The sequence below is a fragment of the Macrobrachium nipponense genome, chromosome 42 (assembly GCF_015104395.2).
Source record: "Macrobrachium nipponense isolate FS-2020 chromosome 42, ASM1510439v2, whole genome shotgun sequence".
In the NCBI taxonomy this organism is placed as follows: Eukaryota; Metazoa; Arthropoda; class Malacostraca; order Decapoda; family Palaemonidae; genus Macrobrachium; species Macrobrachium nipponense.
Window position 1 is genome coordinate 35,970,879 of NC_061103.1, and position 24,832 is coordinate 35,995,710.

The 24,832-nt window shown below is 39.3% G+C and overlaps 1 protein-coding gene across 7 annotated transcripts in view; it reads left to right on the forward strand.

The window, feature by feature from the left end:
* Nucleotides 1-24,413, forward strand: part of LOC135213111 (WD repeat-containing protein 47-like) — a 42,681-nt gene extending 18,268 nt beyond the window's left edge. For 4 of the 7 annotated variants that reach the window (XM_064247000.1, XM_064246999.1, XM_064247001.1 and 1 more), the window contains 7 exons: nucleotides 14,012-14,181; nucleotides 15,143-15,312; nucleotides 15,822-15,896; nucleotides 19,030-19,200; nucleotides 19,434-19,570; nucleotides 20,043-20,262; nucleotides 21,669-24,413. In XM_064247000.1, coding sequence (XP_064103070.1) covers nucleotides 14,012-14,181; nucleotides 15,143-15,312; nucleotides 15,822-15,896; nucleotides 19,030-19,200; nucleotides 19,434-19,570; nucleotides 20,043-20,262; nucleotides 21,669-21,814 — 1,089 coding nt within the window. In that variant the 3' untranslated portion in view covers nucleotides 21,815-24,413. Of the gene's footprint in view, nucleotides 1-5,043; nucleotides 5,394-14,011; nucleotides 14,182-15,142; nucleotides 15,313-15,821; nucleotides 15,897-19,029; nucleotides 19,201-19,433; nucleotides 19,571-20,042; nucleotides 20,263-21,668 lie in introns of those variants that run through there. The other 3 variants (XM_064247004.1, XM_064247002.1, XM_064247003.1) reach the window with 3 other exon arrangements.
* Nucleotides 24,414-24,832: the final 419 nt, after the last annotated feature.

Sequence of the window (24,832 nt, forward strand, 5' to 3'; positions counted from 1 at the left end):
CTCTCTCTCTCTAACTTATTTGGCTTAATGGAGCAGTGGTAATTACTCTGCTCTTAAATTGAGTGATCAGTGTTTTGAATCTTGAATCAGAAATTTAGATGGTTCTCTCTCTCTCTCTCTCTTCTCTCTCTCTCTCTCTCTCTCTCTCTCTCTCTCACTGACAGCCAAGGACCCATTGGCTCGATCCCAGGCAAAGTATGAACGATCTGAGTACGTACGTTCCTTTAAACCCAATGTACCTCTGCTGTGCCAAGGTATGATTTAGGTACGTGGAGCTCTCTCTCTCTCTCTCTCTCTCTCTCTCTCTCTCTCTCTCTCTCTCTCTCTCTCTCCAGATGTATCGACCAGGAGTGTTTTTATAGTCATGTAGAGTTTGCAATACGGTCAATACGTGATGATCCCACGTGTTTATTTTAGCTGAACTCGCCGAGAGATTCTTGGAATCGCCTTGAGACCTGTCTTGTCTTCCTTCGAGAAACTGAGAGATCACGCGCCTGTTTGTGACATTTAAATAACATTTTTACGTTCAAGTGGTATATACTTTTGAACAGCTGTTTGGGAGTGGACCTTTGACAAGAACTCTGGCGATAGATTGCCTTATATGTATCTGTACTATATATATATATATATATATATATATATATATATATATATATATATAAAGAGAGAGAGAGAGAGAGAGAGAGAGAGAGAGAGATGAGAGAGAGCAAAGTTATAAAACACTGTATCCATGTACTAGAATATTATGTTGTTGGAAGCCCACTAACAACTTTCTTTTTTTTCCAAATTTTAGTGGGCTTCCTACAAATTATATATATATATATATATATATATATATATATATATATATGTATGTATGTATATGTAATATATATATATATATGTATGTATTTTATATAATGGAAAATGTCTGTTTGTTTGTTTGTGTTTTTGCATTTGTATGAACGCTATATAAATCTACATTTCTTGACTGATTTTGATGAGATTGTAAATATAAGTCAATATCATACCTAGAGAGGTCATGGTGAAAACAGAATTAAAATCGGACCATTGGTTGGGTAAGGGGAGGGTGTGGGGTAGGGGTGAAGTGTAAAAATGATTGAAAACAACAGATATTAGCGTCTAATCCATAGTTTTTGAGGTCTCTGAGAGGAATGGTGATGCTCCCATTGCCCTTGAAATCCAAGTTCAGCTCCCAATAGGGAGGGGGTTGAGAAGGGGGTAGGAAGTGGGCGATATAAAAATAAAAGAAAACGACAGATAGTATCTAATCCATAGTTTTTGCTGTTACTGAAATGAATAGTGCCACTCCCGATGCCCTTCAAGTCCAAATTTTGCCATGATAGGAAGGGGGTCCTGGTGGGAAGGGGGTGACGTAAAATTATCTGAAAACAATAGATATTAGTGTCTAATCCATAGTTTTCAAGGTTGCCGAGATGAATAGTGACAGTCCTGATGGCTTTTAAGTCCAAGTTCAGCCCCAATAGGGAGGGTGGGGTTAAGGGGGTGACCTGTAAATTTCACAGACAAGACGATAGGCTGAACCCAAAACAAAATAAAACAAAGGATGAACATAAAGTAAAAGAAGAAAAAATGTAATATTGAAGGAGATCGGTTAGGTCGATTTGTGGCGAAGGGGGCGGGGCTTGGATGGTGGTGGATGATGGGGAAGGGGGCGGGGCTTGGGCTGGTCACTTCCGGGCCGACAGCACATTGTGCATATACCGACCACCGGAGCCTTCAAAGATCCAAGTCATCGTACGTAATGTAACAGTCGACGACGAGGAGAGGAGACCTCCTCCTTCAGTGTAGCTTTAGCTGTGGAAAGGAGAAGGTCGCTTTTGCTTTCCTCTCGTGTGTTAACCGAAGTATATGTTTATAGCGGTTATACAAACCTGCATACGTATATACGTACACACGTGTGTTTTAAGTTATACACCCATCAATAAGGGTTACGTTGATTAATATATATGTGAATACACGCGTTATATCGCTTAATTACACAGCATTATAGAGTGCATTGACTTGACACGTTTTAGCAAAAGGAGCCCAAATGTTGGCCGTCCTTATATTATGGTTGTTGTGAGCTATGTTTTTGTCCCGATGATGTATTATATTCTTGTAATAAAAGTTTTTCCCCGTCTGTGATATTCGATGATGTTACCGTGACCGCTTTGGAATGTGGGGTAGGGAAGTAGTACCGTCTCTCCGTGGGAACTTGCTTTAAATATGGAGGAGAAGAGTGCTTTTTTTTGCTTTTTTTTAAGCTTTTTTTGGTGAAATATATTGTGAAATTCATTGTGGTAAAAGTGGTGAAATTGTTTGTGTGTATTGTTCCGACAAGTGAATTTGGAACCGTTACGCCGTTCCGACTATATATATATATATATATATATATATATATATATATATATATATATATATATATATGTATATACGATATTTACACATTTTTTTAAATGAGATAATGAAATATGAGAGTACCTGTCTATAAGGAATGTTTTATATTTATTTCACAGTCGGAGAAAGTATAGATGAATTAGTATCATTTCTCACAGTAAAGGAAAATAGATGACACTCCACAGAGAGAGAGAGAGAGAGAGAGAGAGAGAGAGAGAGAGAGCGGGTGGGAGTAGGCTTCTCTTAAGGTAAAAAAAATGTACATGCGTAAAAAAAGTGTGTGAGAAAGACAGTTAAGTATTTGCAGAACACCGTCTGCCTGCCTCTCTCTCTCTCTCTCTCTCCTCTCTCCCGCTCTCTGGGTCTCTCCGTCTCTCCTCCGCGGTCTCTCCTCATCTCTCTCTCTCTCCTTTGCTTCTTTGTTACTGGAGTGTCATGATCCTTCAGGGCATATATGAATATAGGTTCTAAAATGGCAAATGACATCGAAGGCGACACTTCTCATTCTGTTGTTTGAGTTTGTTGTTGCCCAGAGAGAGAGAGAGAGAGAGAGAGAGAGAGAACATTGCACCCAGAGAAATTTGTTTGCAGTCAAACAGAATGTTGTTTGTTTGTTTCTGTCAAGCAGAGCAGAAGAGAGAGAGAGAGAGAGAGAGAGAGCATTTCACCAAGAGAAATTTGTTTGTAGCTAAACAGGAAGCTGTTGTGTTTATGTCAAGCGAAGCGAGAGAGAGAGAGAGAGAGAGAGAGAGAGAGAGAGAGAGATGAGAGAGAGAGAGAGAGAGCATTCCACGATCTATCACACATAGTGTTTTATAACGTATATATTTATATAATATATTATATGTAATATATATATATATATATATAATATATATATATATATATATATATATATATATATAAATAATACCTCCTTGAGCCTTCCAAGTTTCCCTTATTCCCCTAATAGATCGGCCAATACAAAGATCGCTAGATCTTGAGTGAACACGGACTTTGTCTAAACGTGTCTGTGTGTGTGTGTGTCAACTGAACACGCAGACAAAAGAGAGGGAATGGTATTCAATGTCGCTTTTTCATGAAAAAACCATTTTGCACCAAGCTTGAGTTAGGTTTGGCGTACGGTTAAGGAGAGAGAGAGAGAGAGAGAGACAGAGAGAGAAGAGAAGAGAGAGAGAGGAGAGAGAGAGAGAGAGAGAGAGAGAGGGCGGGGGGGGGGCTTTAGGAAGGTGAGCTTTACCGTAATTCTCTATCCGCAAAATAGCTATTATAGCTACTTCGTCTCCTCGACGCCGAACGTCTAATGGACTCATCTGAGAAAACTGTCTCTATTTGTCGTGTCTCTCATCCTTTGGGCTTTGTCTTTCTGGCGTATCCACCTCTCGCTCTTAGGAAGACTCACAGAGGTCAAGCCTTTGTTTACATTTTGAAATTAACATAGCGTTTTTCAACTTGATTTGTGAAGTAAGGCTGCAAATCTTCGTTAATTGTTTCGTCACGGTTCTTGCATTCACGACGTGAGCCTCTCATGAATAGTACATGATATCAGACGACCTCTCTCTCTCTCTCTCTCTCTCTCTCTCTCTCTCTCTCTCTCTCTCTCTCTCTCTCTCTTGTAATGATTCGGTGACATATCTCGTCCAAATTCTTGGACGATTAAGTACGAAATTGCTACAAAGGTTTATGATTTACCTTTTCCATTAGCGAGCTGAATATCAGTGTTAAAAGCTTCTACCTTGTACAGTCAATTGCCGAGTCACAGTAAGGCTTGAAATGTTCTAATTTTATCATCCTATTTACAAGAAAAGTAAGTTGAAAATTAGAATGGCGAGTCAAAGAAAAAAATAAGATTCAATATTTGGTTTTAAATCACTTTCGATTGACTTTCCATTCACAATTTTTAAAAGTCATTCACGCTGCTTTGTTCAATAAAGAAAACGGAAACAGATACAATAAATAAATGTCATTCATAATAATCTAAATAAAATTGCGTTGTTATTCATACCGAATACCTATTTTTAAGTCACAAATGTATCATTGAGTAAAAGAAAAAATTGCGTTTTCGTAAACCTGAGGACGTTAGATAGCATTATTGAGTTGCATCAATACCTGAAGTTTGACAGGTGTTGAAAGTGGCTGGAGATAAACGATTTGTTGTTGTATTGTCTCACTTTCGATCTCGGAGTAATGTTTCTCACTTTGTGTAATTTCTGGGGAAAGATGTTTGGGGATGTCAAGTGTTTTATTTTTTATTTTTGTGTCGTTGGGGGCAAAAAAACCTTTAAAGAATTTTTGTAGACCCGGGAATGTTCTTGAGAGAGAGAGAGAGAGAGAGAGAGAGAGAGAGAGAGAGAGAGAGAGAGAGAGAGAGAGAGAGAGAGAGAGAGAGAGAGATATCTGGAATCTTGAAAGTATCCACAGCCAAAAGTTTTCAAGTGAATACAAATATTTTCATTTTTGCCACAAAACCTATTATTTTCAGCCTTTTCATCACATCAACTTAGGCAATAGATACATGCGTTTGTGAAATTAATAGGTGGTGTTTGTGAAGCACTGTGTTGTTATTTTATCGATGGTCTTGAAGAGTTTTAAGTATATTTATTATTAACTTATTTACCTGAGCAGTGCAAACTCGTGCAAGTGGGGAGCTTGCAAAGCCTGCGGCCAAGACACCTGCTGATACTGAGTGTGTTTTGAAAAATGAATATTTAACATTTCAAAATATCTCTGGAACTTTGTGAATTATATTTAAGAGATTGGTGCAAGGTATAGAGCATGAAATAAAGGACAGTGCACAGTGGAACAAGATTAATTAAATATCTTATTCACCAAAGAAAGGAAAACTTACTATACATCCTCGGTAACTTAAAAGTGATAATGTCGAACCATATGGTTTTACAACCAATGGACTGAAGTGGCCTTTAAGGTTAAAAAACAGAATTGATAAGTAAATTTAAATTCTCAAGATGGGCACCATGGAAGACCCTGTCTCAGTAAGTTGATGGTGTTTTCATCGAATTTTAATAATTTACTTAATACTTACATTTCTATTTATTTATTCATTTCTTAATTTATCTGTTTTTCGAATAACTGACCCCTTCTTTCTGTATTTTCCATTACTTTCTTTTACTTCTTTTGAATGAAGACCAAATAGTGTGGAAGGTTGAATTTCAAGTTGTGGCCCCTTTGGTGGGCTTGTTCCATATGATTAGTGTTCATCTTCTGAATAATAATATAATAGTATAATAATAATAATAATAATAATAATAATAATAATAATAATAATAATAATTTGGTCAGTCAATTAAATGGATCCTTAGGGTCAATATAGCATAGGCTTCCTTCAAGGATTACTTACTTGTTAAGTAAGACCCCTGTGGCACAGTTAAAACTATCTACCTACCCTTTTTAGGACTTTGAGTTATTTTTATTTCCTGATGCTTCAGTCTTTATAAGTATTTGTTTCTCTAATTCTCTTGGCGTATCCTGTATGAATTCCAATGCCTACTTGAGGTTATTAATAAGTGGGTAAATTGTGTTCTACCTCTGATAAGACCCATTTTTGTACATGAACTTTCCTGTCAGACATATACTTAGCTTACGTCTCTGACGTCACGACAGAATTCAAAACTCGCGGCTAACGCGACAGGTAGGTCAGGTGATCTACCTTACCCGCCGCTGGGAGGCGGGTGTAAGAACCATCATACCTTTCTTGCCAGATTTTTTCTGTCGTCGGTGTCGACCACACCTGTTGTCGGTACCTCTTGACAGTTGGATTCTTTTCTCGTTTTCGCCCTGGATTGTTTCTACGGACTTTTGGTGAAGTACCCGATCTTTTGGCCTGGCATTCGCGATTTGTGGACAGTTATTGGACTTTTCTTTGGATTTTTCTTTGGATTTTTCTTGGATTCATGATGTCTGATGTTGATACTAAGAAAACTGCTATGTTTAGAGTTTGTTGTATGACTGAGTGTAAGGTGAGGCTACCGAAAGCTGCGGTAGACCCTCACACGGTATGTTTGAAGTGTAGAGGGAATGAATGCACCTTTAATAACCCTTGTAATGAATGTGAAAAGCTGAATGAGGATGAATGGAAGTCTTTGTCTTCCTACTTGAGGAAGCTTGAAAAGGATAAAGTTAGGAAAGCTTCTTCCAGGAGCAGTAGTAGATCTCGTATTAGCGAGTTGGATGTAGATAATCCTATTTTAGAAGTAGCTCCTTTGTCAGTTTCAGCTCCTGCTCCCTGCACCGAAGCCGAAGATACGCCTTCGGAAGTGGCCTCAATGAAAGCCACCATTCGCAGTATGGAGAGGAAAATCAAGCAACTAGAAGGTAGAGTGATTCCAATAGTGATTTGTGCAGTGAACCCCAGTGCAGTGGAGGGTGCGTCTGTCGGCTCCTAATGCTTCCAGGCCTAGACCTCTTCCAGACTCCCAGTCCCAGTGGAGGAGGAAAGTCGAAAGCCGCAGGGAAGGTTAGGGAGCATCCCCAACGGTCAGGCGTCCCCTCGGTAGTTCCTGTTGATCGTTCCCAGGCTACCTTGGATCGCTCCAAGAGAGAAATTTTGCGCCAGTGCTTCTCGTCGTCGCCTTCGCCTTCTCCTAAAAGAGGATGGAGCTCTTCGGAAGCCTCGCGCCCTTCGAAGAGAGCCTGGAATGCTCCCTGCGCGCGCCCTTCCAGCCTGAAGTTTTTCGGAAGAGCCTGGGGTGGAAGCGAAGAAGCGTAAGAGATCTCAGGAGTATCGTTCACGAGCGGAGATCAAGCCTCTTCTCCTGTTCACGAGTTTGTGAATTCTCCTGCAAGGGTGTTGGCTAACCTTCAGGCGCAGATTTCGGCTCTGGCTGGTCTCTTTGCGGGTCTTCTCGTCGCAGGAAGGACGTCTCGCTTCCTGTAAAGAAGTCCAAGCTCCCCTCTCCTGACTCTCGCTTTTCGACGGAAGAGGCGCGCTCACCTGTGCGTTCGGCTTCTCGCAGGAGGCTTTCTGCTTCGGACAAGATCAAATCTGCGTCTAAGCGGACATTCGCCTGACAGACAAGTTTCTCCTTCAGACAAGGAAGGAGGCAAAACTGCGCGTAGGAGATCCTCACCCTACAGACGCTCTTCTCGAGACAGGATCGCTCCCCTTGACAGGCGCCAAGAGCCTAGTAGGCACTACTCACCTCGTAGCCGCTCCTCGTCTCGCCTCCACTCTCCGGTTGACAAGCGCCCTAAAATCGGACAGGCGCCTTTCGCTGGACAGGCGTCAAGAGCTTGTTAGGCGCGTTTCGCCTGGCAGGCGCTCTTCTCCTGACTTTCTTTTACTCGCCTCGAGTCAGGCGCCGAGAGCCTAGCAGGCGCTTCTCCCCTGGTAGGCGCTCACCTAGTAGGCGCTCGTCGCCAGAGATTCTCTCGCCTCGGTTCAGGCGCCAAGAGACCTGGTAGGCGCTTTTCGACTATGGCAGGCGCAGTTCGCCTGGTAGCCGCTCTCCTTTGGATAGGCGCCAAGAGCCTGATAGAATTTCTTCTTCAAACAGGCGCTCTGCCACCTGACTGCCGCCTGACTTCCTTTTAGGCTTCAAGGATCGGGAAACGCACTCCTCCAGACAAGAAGGATGTTGCAAGTAGACACTTGCCTGAAGCATTGTCTCCAAGACGTATACGTCCAACTGCCTCTAGAGAATCCTTTAAGAATAGTCGCGCCCTCTAAGGATCAGGAGGGCTTCTCGGCTCAGGAGGAACAGGACCCCTCAGAAGAAGAAGGACCAAAGACGCCTCAGTTTCCTCCTATAAGAAACTAACAGAGTTACTCCTGCAAGAGTTTGGAGATATCCTTTCTTTTCGCCTGTGGCTCCCCTTCTCCTCTTTCGTTATTCTCCACTTCGAAGACGTCGAAGGTTTCGTCTTGTGTAAGGATGAAACCTACTGTTTCCCATGAAGAAGGCGCTGAGAGTTTTGGGGAATGGCTCCTTTCGAAGGAAGAGAAAGGGAAGACTGTTTTTTCTCTTTTCCCTCCGTCTAAACTGACCGGCAGATTGGGATTCTGGTACGAATCGGGAGAACCTTTAGGCCTCGCTCTCCCTTCGTCTGCGGACTCGGACTTCTCCTCATTAGTGGATGCTGCTCGTCGTTCCGCCCTCTTGTCCGCCAAGACTACGTGGGGAATGAACGAACTTGACCACTTACTGAAGGGAATGTTCGAGTCCTGGAAGTTTTCAACTTCCTTGATTGGTCTTTAGGTGTGCTGGCTAATAAAGACCAAGACCCCAGATGCTCTGTCTCCTGAAGATCTTAACTGTGTACACACTTGCATGGATAAAGCAGTGAGAGACGGATCGAGTGAAGTCTCCTCACTGTTTGGAGCTGGAGTGCTTAAGAAACGGTCGGGTCTACTGTTCGTTTCTCACGAAGGCAGTGTCTCATGCAACAAAGGGCATCGCTCTTGTATGCTCAACTCTCTCCTCTTCTGTTCCCCAAGAAAATTATCCAAGATGTCTCGAGTGCCCTTTCAGCTAAGGCTACTCAGGACATGTTAGCCCAGGCGGCCAGGAAACCTCGCTCTGTCTTCCAACCCAAGACCAAGAAAGAGACTCCTCTGAGACAGGAGCCCTTTCGAGGAGGACCCGCTGTCAGAGGTTCTGCAACCAGAGGGACTAGACCTTTTAGAGGTAAAACCTTCTCTAAGTCAGTCAGAGGGAAGAAATAGCGGTCAAGGACTCCAGAACATCAGTGGGTGCCAGACTACTGAAATTTGCCGACGTCTGGGCCCTCAAAGGGGCGGACAATTGGTCCCTATCGATTGTCAGCAAAGGATACCTCATTCCCTTCTCGTCAAGACCACCATTGACGACAACTCCGAGGGAGTTGGTAGCCAAGTACAAGGACCCATCATGAATCAAGCCCTTTCTCTAGCAGTAGATCTCATGCTAGAGAAGGAGGCTATAGAAACTAGTGAAAGATCCCCGCTCTGCGGGCTTTTACAACAGACTTTTCCTAGTTCGAAGAACTCAGGAGGATGGAGACCGGTGTTGGATGTAAGCGCCCTGAACGTCTTTGTGGAAAAGAGGAAGTTCGCCCATGGAGACAACTTCCTCAGTGTTAGCGGCTCTTCGTCCAGGGGACTGGATGGTGTCTCTAGACCTTCAGGACGCTTACTTTCATGTGCCGATCCATCCTTCTTCACGGAAGTATCTACGATTCATGATGGGAGGAAAACATCTTTCCAATTCAAGGCCTTGTGCTTCGGCCTATCAACTGCCACCCAAGTTTCACGGGGGTTAATGAAAAACGTGGCGCAGTGGCTACATTTGGAGGGAGTGAGGGTGTCGCTTTATCTCGACGACTGGCTAATCAGAGCAGAGTCTCAAGAAAGATGTCTGGAGGACCTTCAAAAAGACCCTTACATTGGCAAGTTCGCTGGGACTTCTGGTGAACTTCCAGAAGTCTCAATTAATCCCCAGTCAGAAGAGAGGATCTATCTGGGGATTCGGATAGCTTCTCTGGCTTTTCGGGCTTTCCGTCGCCAGAGAGGATAGCTCGTTGCTACGAGAAAATAACGACCTTCCTAGAGAAAGATGCATGCACAGCGAGGGAGTGGATGAGTCTGCTGGGGACACTCTCCTCGCTGGAGCAATTCGTTTCTCTAGGAAGGTTGCATCTCAGGCCTCTACAGTTCTTCCTATACCAGAACTGGAGGCGTCTCTCCCTAGATCTGGAGTTCTCCTTCAAGATCTCAAGAGAAATCAAGAGAGACCTTCGGTGGTGGAACGACCCACTTCGATTTGTGGAAGGAATGTCTCTCTACATGCCGAACCCCAACCATGTGTTGTTTTCCGACGCATCGGAGGCAGGTTGGGGAGCGACACTCGGGACAAGAGAAGTGTCAGGCACCTGGAAGGGAGATCAGGTGTCCTGGCACATCAACAAGAAAGAGTTGATGGCAGTCTGGATGGCATTGAAAGCCATTCGAACCCCACGTCCGGAATGCAGTAGTGCAGGTCAATTCGGACAACACAACAGCCTTGGCGTACATCAAGAAACAGGGGGGGACGCACTCCTTCTCCCTGTACGAAACAGCAAGGGATCTTCTGTGTGGTCTCAAACGAGGAAGATCAGTCTTCTCACCAGATTTTGTTTAACAGGAGGGAGAAAGGAACGTCAGGGCCGATCTCCTGAGCAGGAAGAATCAACTCCTGCCTTCCGAGTGGACCCTCCACTCAGAAGTATGCCAGGACCTGTGGAGAAGATGGGGCAGACCTCACATCGATCTCTTTGCAACAGCAAAGAACGCAAGAATCGAACTTTATTGCTCCCCGATCTCAGACCCAGGAGCAGTTTCAGTGGATGCGTGTTTCTCCTAGATTGGACAGGGCTAGACGTATACGCCCTTTGCCCCCCCTTCAAAGTACTAGGACAAACCCTCAAGAAATTTGCTATTCTCGGAGAGGACAAGAATGACGCTAGTAGCTCCGTTCTGGCCCGCCAAGATTGGTTCACAGAAGTACTGGAATGGTTGGTGGACTTTCCAAGAGCACTTCCACAAAGACAAGATTTGCTCAAACAACCCCACTTCGACAGGTATCACAGAAACCTCCCCGCTCTCAATCTGACTGGCTTTCGACTGTCAAAAGTCTTGTCAGAGCGAAGGGGTTTTCGACAAAAGCTGCTAAGGCTATCGCCTCAGCTAGAAGACCTTCGACCCTTAAAGTCTACCAGTCGAAGTGGGACGTCTTTCGCCGTTGGTGCAGGAACCAGAAGTTTTCCTCTTCCAGTACCTCTGTGACTCAGATAGCAGATTTCCTAGTTTTCCTCAGAGAAAAATGCGGTTTGGCAGTATCTACTATCAAAGGATACCGTAGCATGCTGGCTGCGGTGTTCAGACATAGGAATTTAGATCTTTCGAATAACAAAGATCTTCATGATCTATTAAGATCTTTTGAATCTTCCAAGAAAACTTCGAACGAAGTTCCAAGTTGGAATCTGGATGTGGTTCTTCGTTCCTGAGGTCCGCTAGGTTTGAACCACCACATTTAGCCTCCTTCAAAGATCTCACGAGGAAAGCTCTCTTTCTCATGGCTTTAGCATCTGCTAAAAGGGTTAGTGAGATTCATGCCCTAGAAGGAAGGGTAGGTTTCAAAGGAGATTCCGTGGTTTGTTCCTTCCTTCCTTCGTTTTTAGCAAAAAATGAGAACCCCTCAAATCCTTGGCCAAGGAACTTTGAGGTTCGTGGTTTTTCTGCCCTAGTAGGGGAAGAACCTGAAAGAACTCTTTGCCCTGTTAGGAGTTTAAAATACTACCTTCAGAAGAAGAAAACCCTTAAGGGCATTGAGGACAGACTATGGTGCTCTGTAAAGGACCCCAGCAGACCATTGTCGAAAAATGCGCTGTCTTTCTTCATTAGAAGTGTTGTGAAAGAAGCACATAGATCTTGTAATGAAGAACATTTCAAGCTCTTAAAAGTCAAGGCTCATGAAGTGAGAGCAATAGCCACTTCCTTGGCCTTTAAGAAGAATATGTCTCTTCAGAATCTGATGAAAACTACATTCTGGAGATGTAATTCAGTATTCGCCAACCACTACTAAAAGACGTCAGTATTACGTATGACGAGTGCTTTCGCGTATTAGGCCCGTACGTATCGGCGGATTCGGTGCTGGGGCAGGGAGCTGGAACATATCCTTAGTAGTTTTTTCCCTTGTTTTTTTTTGGTAATTGAGTTCATATGGTTGTATGAAAAATGATGCAGGTAGGCATCTTTTTTCGTTTCGTAATGCTAATAACGTTAGTTTGGTTAGGTGATCGGATTTGGTTTGAAGCTCCCTGCGTTGGTAGTGGACAGGTTCTGTCATAGAAGAGGGCGAACCCCCATTGACATGATCCGACTTGGATTCTACTAAGTAAGCGGATATCAAGTCCCGTTAGTAGACCCAAAGAGTCTTTTCAGCTGTAGGTCACGCCCTCGCTGTAGCTCTTATGGCTATGCAGACTAATAGACAGTATCTATGAAGTCTTCAGCCTAAACAGGTAAGAACCAAGGTTATGTTTATCCTACAACAGGTGTTGTTTACCTTTTCTTTGTTATTTTCTGTCTTGTACCCTCCACCAAGGGTGTCAATCAGCTAAGTATATGTCTGACAGGAAAGTTCATGTACAAAAATGATATTGTTATTTTACAATAAAGTTTTGTACATACTTACCTGGCAGACATATACGATTGATGGCCCGCCCAGCCTCCCCTCAGGAGACAGGTATAAGAGAGAAAAAATCTGGCAAGAAAGGTATGATGGTTCTTACACCCGCCTCCCAGCGGCGGGTAAGGTAGATCACCTGACCTACCTGTCGCGTTAGCCGCGAGTTTTGAATTCTGTCGTGACGTCAGAGGCGTAAGCTAAGTATATGTCTGCCAGGTAAGTATGTACAAAACTTTATTGTAAAATAACAATATCATTTTTCTGACAACACATACTTCTCTTCCTTGATCTGGAAAGCTTCTTTCTTTCTTTCTTTTTTTGTGCTGTCATTCTGCCACAGGAATAAACAACCATTATAACGAGGTACATTTTCCAAAATACATGTCCTGTTGTGACTTTGATTTTCATTGGCCAGCTCTTTAAGAATTCTGTACTGCTATGATGGTTGTGTTTTTACTTATGCGATTGTCTGAGCGAAAATATTTGCTACACCATAAACTACCATCCAGACATGGCAAAAGACTACTACAGTAATATGTATTCCAGCTATCCTTCTTAAAATCGTATTGTAAAATATCATCCTGAACTGCTTATTGAAACACCAAGAGCCATTGTATGGCATGAGATTGCAAATATTGTTTTCAAGGCACATGAGTGACAGCAAAAACTCTTTAAAATTGTAGGATGGATGGTTGTGACTGATGAAGTTCCTGGAAATGTAAGGTGGGCCTTTTAGATTTTTAGTGACAGAGTGCTTTCTGATTTTTGTTTTAAGGCAGTTGGAATTTGTTCTCTTTCATGAATTTCAGGGTTTCAAATTGGCATTACAATGATTATTTTCAAGAATTTTGTCTCATTTAATGTTGCTTGTAAGTATTTACAGTACCTTGGATTTTTCTTTCAATACAGTACTTGTCTTATTGAATAACTATAGTTTTTGTGTATCAAAGATTACATAATACAGGATTATCTCTTCAGTGCAGCACTAGAAATCTATTCCAGGTAAACACTTATGGTTCAGGTACAGTATAGTTCACCGAGATTTGTTAAAAAACATATGCTTGTGTAAAGTTCTCTTTTAGCTCTGCCAAGAAGAAAAATCAACAACAAAAGCTGTAATTTTTGTTACTTTACTGTAATAGATTTGAATATATTTGATTGGTATTATTGGTTTATTTATGCAGGAATTTGTAAAATCCCAGACCAATTCTTGGTACATTTTTTATTCAGACACGATGGCAATAGTTTGTGATAAATATTGTCAATTTATTGGACTAAGACCAACTGTGATGCTGTTGTACTGTATACATGGACTTTGGGCATCCTACTGAAGTTATCCTATTCAGATGCATTATATTTTTAAGTTTACTGTTTTTAATGATGACAAGTACATAAATCTTAGTGTATGTATTAAAATTAACATTGCTGTTTTTTTTTTTTTTCCCCAGAGTGGCAACAAAGACAGCGAAGCGAAACCGCGCTTCCTCGCTGTGACTTCTCTGGAAGATGTCCAAGCTGTACGTTGTGCAGAGTTCCACCCTTCTGGTCGCTTCTATGCTGTCGGTTCCAACTCAAAAACGCTACGCATTTGTGCTTACCCCAAGTTGTCCGATCTTAGGTTAGTGTCATGTTAGTTGTGACAATTATGTTGTCCCCTTAGGGGGTATAGCTGTCTGGGCACCTCACACAGTACACTGTTGACATTACTTAAGGTTCTTTGCATGGCCCCTTTGACCCCAACCTAAAGTGCTTTCATTCCTTTAACCATGTCTCTGTTCATATTCTCTCTCTTCCATCTTAATTGCCAACCTCTCCTAACAATTGTTTTAACATTATTTTCAGTGCTGAATGACTTCATATGTCCTATTGCTTGGCCTTTGGCCTATATTCCAGTTATTCAAGTTGATTGAATTGTGGGATATAAACTAAAAGAAAATTATGGTTAATCTTTATATGATTTAAATGCTTGAGTTTCTCAGTGCAATGACGTAAAATGTTTTGAACTTTGTTTAGGTTTATTCAAGTTACTGGTGTGAATGTAGTTATTTTCATAGTACTATTACTTTAGTCTTATGTAAAGCACATTAGATTGAAGCTATGTCATTGTTCAAGTTGATTAACAAAGGTTGAGTTGAAATCTGCAACTGTTTAGTGTTGCAGTAAGGGTTTCTTTACATACAGTATTGAAAAGTATGTAAGTCAACATTTGATTCCATTCCACTTAGAGGGATGATGCCATCAGTGTACCTCATGCGGGGCACTGTGGGTATTACCTAAGGATCTTTGCAAAGGATCTTTGCAGTGTTCCTTCAGCCCTTAGTTGCAACCCCTTTCATTCATTTTACTGTCCTTCCACTAAGGGCTGCAACCCCTTTCATTCCTTTTACTGTCCTTCCATTCGTAATCTATTTTACTTTCCAACCTCTCTTAACAATTGATTCACTGTGCAACTGCGAGGTTTTCCTCCTGTTACACCTTGTAAACTATTTTACTCTTTCAGTTTCAGCTCATAGGTCCCAATGCTTGGCATTTGGCCTAAATTCTGTATTCTATTCTATTCTTTGATTCCTTGATTTCAGAGAGGACCACACCACCTACCAGCCCACAGTCCTCTTCAAGCGAACTAAACACCACAAGGGATCGATTTACTGCTTGGCATGGAGCCCCATGGGAGATCTGGTGGCCACGGGGTCAAACGACAAAACGGTTAAGCTTATGAAATTCAATGCAGACTCATGCAGTGTTGACGGTAAGCTGTAAAAATCATCGTTGGCCGTTGTCTGTTGTGAGCTTGCATGATGATATGATGTGTCAAAGATCCTGTCTCTGTAGCTTTTGCTGTTGATATCGTGTTGTGGCTGTCACTCAGGTGTTCAGTTCATTGTATAGTTGTATGCCATGTTAAATGCGGGATATGATATTCCTTTTGATAGTCACAAACTTAATCCAGTTATATTGTTCATATTGTAATAGATGTTTTATTTTATTTTCATAAAGTATGTCTGTTTTTTTTTAAGTTTGTCATAAAGCTTTAATACTTGAAACTCTGAATTGACTGGTGTGCTATGAGCATTCTTGTTCAAGTAAGGATTAATATTTGTATTGTTTTTTATCATATGTTACATCTAAACCATAAACACGTGCTTGACGGAAGGTGACAGTCTCAACATGTGATCGGCCGAGACTTTTTGCCAATTTCAGTTGTAGGAATCATTTGTTTCTGATTTATTTAAATGTACACATGCAATTATTTTGCAGTTGAAGCAGAAATGTATGAACTAACTTCCCAACTGTTTCCACTAACAGATATTGAAGAAGGGGAAAGTTCTCCAAGTAAGATGTTTTCCGACCTTTTTTATTTTCTTTTTATTAACGGCATCTGTTTTTTCAGCTTCGTTTAGTTGTTATGTGGAAAGCATATTGCCTTTTAGAGATCCTATGCAAATATTAGTCTGCCTACAAAATGATGGCACTGTAGGCCACAATATTTTGTGTAGTGATAAGCATCAAATGAATTGAGTCTTAGATTTACTTAGGATGTTACTTTAGATGTATTTTGGTGTTTTCAAAACTCAGTGATCGATGGGACGCCTTGTTTGTAGTTTTTGAAAGTAAAGCTTTAATTAAATCAAGCTATTTAATGATTGATTTTTAAATAATTCTTTTGTAATGTTAACAAAGGCAGGTTAGATTAACACCTCTACTAGCTATAGTATTCTTCTCTTGTTTGACATAACGAACAATATAGAAATTGTTCCCGCTTAGCTTTTTGAAATGCCAGGAGGCATGGAATTGGCTAACCCACAATGAACGATGCAGCTGACATCCGAGGTGGCATATAACCCCTTTACACAGAGTTCGCTACTGTAACCATAGTCTACTTCTTTTTTTTCTATTACAGACAGTCCCTGGTTATTGGCAGATTCGGTTAATGGCGATCCGGTTTTATGGCGCTTGTCCGGCGCTGTAAAATCGGTGATTTATACCACCATAACGTGCCAATTTCCGTTATCAATAGAATTATGGCGCCATAACATACCTAACAGAGGCTTCATTAACCGGATATCAGCGCCATAGGCACCGAGTTTTGGTTAATGGCAGTTTTTGCTTATCAGCATCCCACTGAGAATGGAACCGCCACCGATAACCATGGGCTGCTTGTACATAATAAGCTTTCTTTGAAATATTAAAATGTTAGAGCTACTCTCTCTCTCTCTCTCTCTCTCTCTCTCTCTCTCTTCTCTCTCTCTCTCTCTGGATGCTTTTGTAATCATTAATCCTTATGATTGTATTTCAAGTGTCAACTGGATAATTTTGGCTAAAGCTGAAAATGTTGTGTAGAGGATACAAAATTTTAAAAGGATCTTTGTGATATTTTGCAATTCTAGAATCTGCTGTTTAAATATATAGCGGTGTTTCATTTTAGAGTACGTAAACTGATAGTATAAGTGTGCCAATTTTTGAATTGAGAAATTACCCAAACAAAGTGCTGATTCATTCATTCATATATACAATATATAATTGCTTAAAATATAAATATCTCCCTAATCTGTTTGAGGGAATGAAATATTTAGGTGGATTGATATACAGTGGTTATAATCAACTCGGCAAATACTCCCAACAGTACACAAAGATCCATTACACTTTTAATTATCGAGAATAACTTTGCTTGAGTATTTAAATGGTAATTCTTTGCCTTATTTCATGAAATGGGACCTTGTGGTGTATTTGGAAGTATACTGTATAGTTGTGCAGTCAGACATCGTTATTGTGAGTTTGTAACTATGAGAGATGCTGTAAGGAACTGAGTTTTTAGTGTGTGATGCTTCGTAGGGTACAGAAGATGATGCTGGTAAACTTGTTCCACAGTCAAGCACAGTATGAGGGGATGTTATTTAATCTTAGTATTAAGTTCACCCACTTTACTTTTTCCACATAGGTTTAATTTTAGGCAGTTTTATTAAATTAGTGTTTAAGTATGGTGGTGTGTGTCAAGTTATAGATCTAACATATGGAAAAGGGGTTTTGATTATTTCCTGCATTCGTACTACTTTTTCTAATACTGGACGCTTGTTTTTGGCTGTTTGGTCTCAGTCTGAGACCCACTGTATGTATATGTTTTGCCTTCATGTTTCTCACCCTTGTTACTTTCCCACTTGTTCTCTGCTTGTTCTTACTTGCTAAAACACCTTGATTCATAGTGAAAGGGTATAGAGTTAATTTGACTGTTTACAGTATATCCTCATATTTTAGGTCATGCATATGTTCAAGTTGATGAGTAGAGAATCCTGTTTTATATAGAAGTGAATATTGTTATTACTTCTCCCTTAATTCTTGAAAGTGACCTTAGCATTTAGTGTTTAATAAAATGTTTGGTTGGAATAGTATTCTTGAAGTAACTAGACTTTCAAAATGACTATCTATAAGTCCTCACCTCTTGCTTGAAATATGGGCATAAAGAAAATAATTATCAAATTTTGTTCAGTGTGCTATGTACCCTTTCTTTTGCTACACTGTCCACCATCACCCATTAGTGGTTGTGTCCTCATAATAAGTTCCTAGCAGTGCTACAGTTGAGTGCTATCAACCTTATTTATGTGGAGGTTTAGATTATATTAAAAAATTGACATTTGTATTATACAATGTACAGTAATTTATCTTTTGCAGCTAGCCATACACAGTATCTTTAGTGACAATATATAATCTGTAAGGTTTAAATTTGTGTCATCACAGCTTACCAGTCATACATATGTGTGCATTCATCATGTCTTGAATATCCCCAGACCCAACAGCATTTTTCACTAACTGGTAGTGCTGCCAATTCACAGGTGCTACTTTGTATTTGAGATATTGTTATTCTTTGCAATCATAATTTTCAGTGAGACAGTGTTACATTTACTTTAAAATAATTATCAAGCCTCTTTTGAGTTACCAGAGCCTTGGTCCCTTACTCGTAAGTCCAAATTACCCTCCCATATCTCAGGGGTGTATAAAATGCCCCCATAAATCATTCATAACTAAGCCCTCCTACCTAAATTGTAATCATATCTTGGGCTCCTTCCTTTCAGCCTCATTTCCACTCTACAAAGTGAGGATCAAGGTGATACAAGCATTATGAAACTTCCATTTTTTATTCAATCTGTTAAACAAAAGACAGTTGAGTCTGGGTGCATTTGAGATCACAAAAGCTGAGATATATATGATTAAGGAGTTTGTATGAAAACTAGTTTTGTATTATAAACTTAAAAACACTGTAATTCCACTCTTATCCTAACCTATCCATGAATTTCACTTATCCCTGAATCTTCTCCTTTGAATTTTGTTTTTTATCAGGATTAGTTAAACTAAGAAAATTGATTGAAATTAAGGAAATTAATTGCTGTACTTTAACAAAAACTTCAAAGAAAGAGACATGCGATTATATATAGGGACTGCTTCCTTTATTAATATATATTTGCTTTACCAGGCCAAGAGATTGAGCTCACAATGCACGACGGCACAGTCAGAGACATGTGTTTCATAGAAGATTCGAGCAACAAATCCTCCCTTCTCATCTCTGGCGGTGCTGGGGATTGCAAGATTTATGTCACAGACTGTGCTACAGGAACTCCTTTCCAAGCACTTTCAGGACATACAGGTGGGACAATATTTTATTTGTAATCCACTCGAAAAAGTTTGTCCGTTTAAAAAATGATTTACTCAAGGAAGGATTCCTTGATAATCATATATAAGCTTATCTTTTCTTTCATGAGAACTCAGATTCCTTTTTATTCATACTATTATTCATATAAGCTTACTATTCATGAACTGGATGCCAATTGAGTTAGCTTTTAAAATGTTGATATTTATTAACCTAGTACATCATTTCAGGGCACATACTTGCTCTACACACTTGGGGTGGAGCTATGTTTGTGTCTGGTTCTCAGGACAGAACTGTCAGGTTCTGGGATTTGAGAACTCGAGGCTGTGTCAATGTCATAACGCCAGGGGCCACACCTACGAAGCCGGTAAGACATTATTGTATGTTCGAGTTTATGCTGAATGTGAAAAATTATAATCACAATGATTTGTTTTCTACTTTTATATTGTATCTTAATATTTGTCAGCGATTTACTTTTTATAAGTATGTTTTGGGACTAATTCCAATAAATTCTGTATACTGAAGTACCTTGTAACCTTGTAATAAAGATATTGAATAGTGATTTGCATAAAGTTATCAGCAATTTATGTGAAAGTTATCAGCAATTTATGTGAATTGTACTACAGTACTTGCTCAGTTCTCCAACAGTTTTATTGATAACCTAATTCTTCATAGATAATTCTTTTCGTGGAGTAAAGATGGTCAATGTGCAATTGAAAAACAACATTAGTGACTGGAGAACCTTGATTGGCTTGGTTGGTAAGTAAACAATTCATTAAATAAAGCATGGGCAAATAGAACATTTACGTAACGATAGTTCAATTTTTATCTTAATGCAGGGAGCACCTGTAGCATCATTGTGTGTGGACCCAAGTGGAAGGCTTTTGGTGACAGGTCACGAGGATTCAGTGTGCTCTCTTTATGACGTGCGTGGATCAAGATGCATTCAAGCATTCAGACCACATTCTTCAGATGTCCGATCAATTAGGTTCTCTCCCTCTGCTTACTATCTCCTTACTGCTGGCTATGATAACAAGCTTGTTCTTACTGACCTACAAGGTAGGTGAACATGTATTATGGAATGATTATAAAAATAATTTTTATATATTTTTCATTAAAGTTGGGTTGGTTGATCGAGTGTTTGCACAAATTACAAGTCATTTCTTACTTTAGTAAGTAGTTACAGTATTGAAATGTACAACTAAAAATAATTCATATGAAGATTTCAATTGAGTGAGTTAGGGCACTCTTAGCTGTTATTCTGAGTTTTAAGCTTTAGTTGAGCTATGTTGTATACATGTGTTTGTGTTTATACAGTGATGTTTGAGAATCTCAGTTTATTTACTTTCTAGGATTTTGCTGTTGGTTATTAGAAAAGGCTTGACTATCTTGCTAAGGCTTATCCTATGTTTGCCTTTATATTTTTTAAGCTTGTGTCAGATGTAGATTTTTACAATAGTTTATAGGTTTCATGCAGGCATTATTTTTATAAGCTTTATCTGTTGCAAAAGGGACACTTGAAGAATCAAGTGCACGATGTGTAATTTCTAGCTGAGCCATGAGGATTTAGTATAGAAAACAAATAATGTACTCCTTTTTTTTTTTTTTTGACCAAGTTTCCATTAGGTCTATATCTAGACATTGTTTTTTCTTGAGGAATTTTGCCCATCCACACATTCATTTTAGCCCCAATAGGGCATAGTTAAATGTAGATGAGGTGTAAATGGAAGAAGGCATTTATGGTTAATGGGTTAATATGAAAAAATAGTCTCATGATTTATAAAGCTTTGTGTTCTAGGTCATGACAGGCAATCTTCAAGGATGTTGACCTTATTTATTGCAACTGTTTAGGTTAGTATTCAGAGTGTAGCTCTAATCTTCTCTGTCATACTACAATGGACAGCTCAGCCTACTTGGATAAGTCTGATGCATTGTACAGTTAGTAGTAACGAGCTATCAGCTTGGTATGTGAACATTCTAACATTCCTTGAATGTGTTGGCAATACATTACTGCTTTCCATGCAGCTTTACTATTATCCTATCAGTTTTACCACTAGCCATATATTAAAAATAGTTCCAACAAATATGACCACTCTTAACAGTTTTTTGGACATACATCATATAGCAACAAGTGATACTTTTACAATTACCATTTTTTAGCTTTAATTATTTGTCTACCACTGTAGTTAATGCTTTGTAAATAAAGGTTGCCTCTTATCAGGGTCCTTCCTCCCACTGCACTGCACAGAGCGAAGGTGGGTGAGAGAAAAGTGGTTGAACACCTTTATTGGAGATGTCATTCACTCCCTTGAGTTCATCATTGTTCTGAATTAAAAGGATAAGATTATATAAGGCAATGGTTTGAACTACCTGCAAAAGACTTTTTAAATATTTTCATCTTGTATTTATGTGAACACTTAAGCATTTTGTCATTTAGTTTTGTTACTGTATGTGTCTTTTTCCAGGTGATTTAACTCTGCCTTTGCCAAGTGTCGTTGTAGCCGAGCACCAAGACAAGGTCATATCTGGTCGCTGGCATCCATCAGATTTCTCTTTCATCTCGACAAGTGCTGACAAAATGTGTACTTTGTGGGCTCTTCCTCCTGTGTGATCTTGAAGATATTCTTCTACTTAATTAAAAGGACACGAGTAATGGGTAAACATGTGAATGATGAAAAAAAATTTAGTCTTATTCTGCTCATTGGGCATGAGAAGTGGAGCTAAACTGCCTTTAGAAACCACCCAACTTTAATGGGAGCACAAATCCATCTATTAGTGCTTAAATTTTGCCATCTATGGTAGGCCAAGTGCTTCTGTCATGATTGCTGTAGGCAGCGCAGCCAAAGTGAGTAATGCAGCCGCGATTGGAATTATTTCGGCCGACAAGTCAAATGTATATAACCTTGTCTTAGTAGTCAACCTTTTAAAAACCCTCCCTGGGTAGTAAGTGTGTTCCCTGATGATTTGCTGAACAATTAATGTAGATGAGGTGGGAGATTGTCTGCTTCCCCACCACAATTCCAATTTGCTAGGATTGGCTTTCAGGGTGTGTGATGAAAATCAGCTTTAATGTAAAGAGAATGGTAAGCAAAAGCTGTTCATAGAATACTGTAGTGATAAACCTTTAGTGAGCTAAGGAGAAAAGTCCTCATCAGAATCACCAGATATATTTTTTACCTCCCAGGATTTTTTTTCCCTCTCTCAGCCTTCCTCCTCTTATCTCAAATAATTCTATTATATGCTGTGAATTGTAGTCTCTCGAGAAGGTAGTTTAACCCAAATTTATGTATGTACTCCTGAATAGCTTTCTGTGATAAACTGGATTCATAGAGTCATTATATTCGGGTACCAACCAGACAGATCTTTCGGCCGTGGGTGTGTTAAAAGTTACCTTGAGAACCGAATTAGATCAAGATCGAGAGTTTTGTGGTCACAAGAAAAATACTTAAATTTAACTACGGAAAGAGACAGAACACTTCTGAACCCAAGGGTGATTTTGACACAACCTGGGTTATTGGGTTATGTTATCTTCTCCTAAACCCAAAAGTCAAAATACCGGAACGATAATTAATTTTAAACTGTAGACATGTTTAGCCTAGTTGATATATATAAATATATATCTGTCGAGATATACCCTCGGTATCAATAGCACCATCTGCAGCATAAGTAAATTCAGGCCATCTACGATAGCATCCAGTCAATTCTAAAAAATTCCTTCTTGTTTAGGGGAAAACTTAATAATAACAGATGTTGATATACTGAAGTTTGTAAAAGCATGTGACCCCTTCTTTGGCATTATTCTTTGAATGAATTCCTAGCGGGAAAGTGCTGAAAGTTAAAAACTAAAAGGTTGACATGATTGTGAATCATATGTTCATCCTTGAAGTGCAGAATGTCTTCATAGAAGAACTACATTGTGTGTGGATTTTGGTAAATATATACTATATATATATATATATATATAAAGATTCTGTTTATATGCTATACTGTATTACATTAATTTGAGAGTACAAGAATGCACGACTTCGATGGTGCCTTTGATTTACGGTTATGTAGTTAGATGTAAAAAAAAAGAAGAAAGGATACTTTTTGAAGTATTTTTATCCATAAAAACATAATTTATATTTACAACTTAATAAAACTCGTAAGTGTTTAAATGTTTAAATACTAAGTTACTTTCTTTGAAATGGTACTTACAGTATATGCAACAAATGTCATTTTATTTTCTTATTTTTTTTAGATGGAAGCCATACCAGAGGTTCCTGGATTTTAAATGTGAAAATTATTGGTAGATTATTGTTCCTAGAATAAATTTATGTCTATTATTAATCTTATAATGGTTCTATTCTCAGAATCAGTTTGGTATAAAGATTCGAGAGCAAAAGTCTGGTGATCCACCGGTGGAATGTCATCTGTATTTTGGTCTGGTTTAACTACTTAATATCTTATTTTTTGGTATCAGTATTCAGGGTCTTACTACCTTGGCAACTTTAAAAAGTTGGTTGTACAGTACAGTATATTGTACAGTACAGTATATATTTTTCATTATACTTTGAAATACATCATTTCCAGAGGTCAAAAACGGATTCTCATAACGGCTGCTTTGTCACATATCAAAAAGTTTGGCCTATTAAACAAAAAAAACTTTGTATTATAATAAACTATGCAAAAGATAAAAACTAGTAATGAAGTTATTGATACTTCTATTGTTTCTCACCAAGAAAGCATCATTATTATTAATTACCCTGTGAATGAAAATGTCCTCCAGAAGTATTCTCAAAAAATCATGTTTCCTTTTTTTGAATTCTGTGATCACCTTGTGAAAACCTTAACCTTTAAACCTTTTAAAAAGTGCAATTGATTCTCACCCATTCAAATCTTAACAATTAGAACTATATTTTATTATTTAAGATGTTAAGTCATTTATTTTTAAGAAGTCCTAAATACTCATTTCCTTTAACATATATTTTTTTTAACATGAGTTTCTATACAGAATCCACACCATTCATTCATTTTCTACTTCATTGGATATAATTACTCAGCATTCCAGTGTATAAAGTTACCCAAGGCTTACAAAGGTACTAATGTCTTATTGTATGTTTTATATGTCATATGATTTCATGTGGTGATGTGCTCTATAATTCTGTGTATGCATTTGGTCTCTTCATTGTGCATAAAACATTGTAATTTAAATAAATGTATAATTAGCATTCAGATTATTGAACCCTTTTTTTTTGTATTTACACTGGTTGCAATTTACAGATAAATTTTCAATTCCTGCATATCAGATCTAGTTACTGATAAATTTAAAAGAATTCTTAGGCAACTTGTATTTTTCCTAGGTGTGCAAACAAGATTTTTATATGAAGTATCTTCAGTGTGAGCTGGAATGACCATTGAACTAGTTAAGTGTCGATATTAGTATTTGTTTAGGCTCCATAACTCGTTTAATTGGTTCATTAAACAGCGCCAGTTCTACTTACCAAAAGTGGCTCACCAAGCATTTGACTCTTGCATCAAAGAGCCTCATGATTCAAACAAGCTTGCAATCTCACCCACTTCAAGTCTGAGAATAGGTTGATGGCATAACACCACCAAGGCCTCTAATCATTCGTTCTTCCAGATAAAA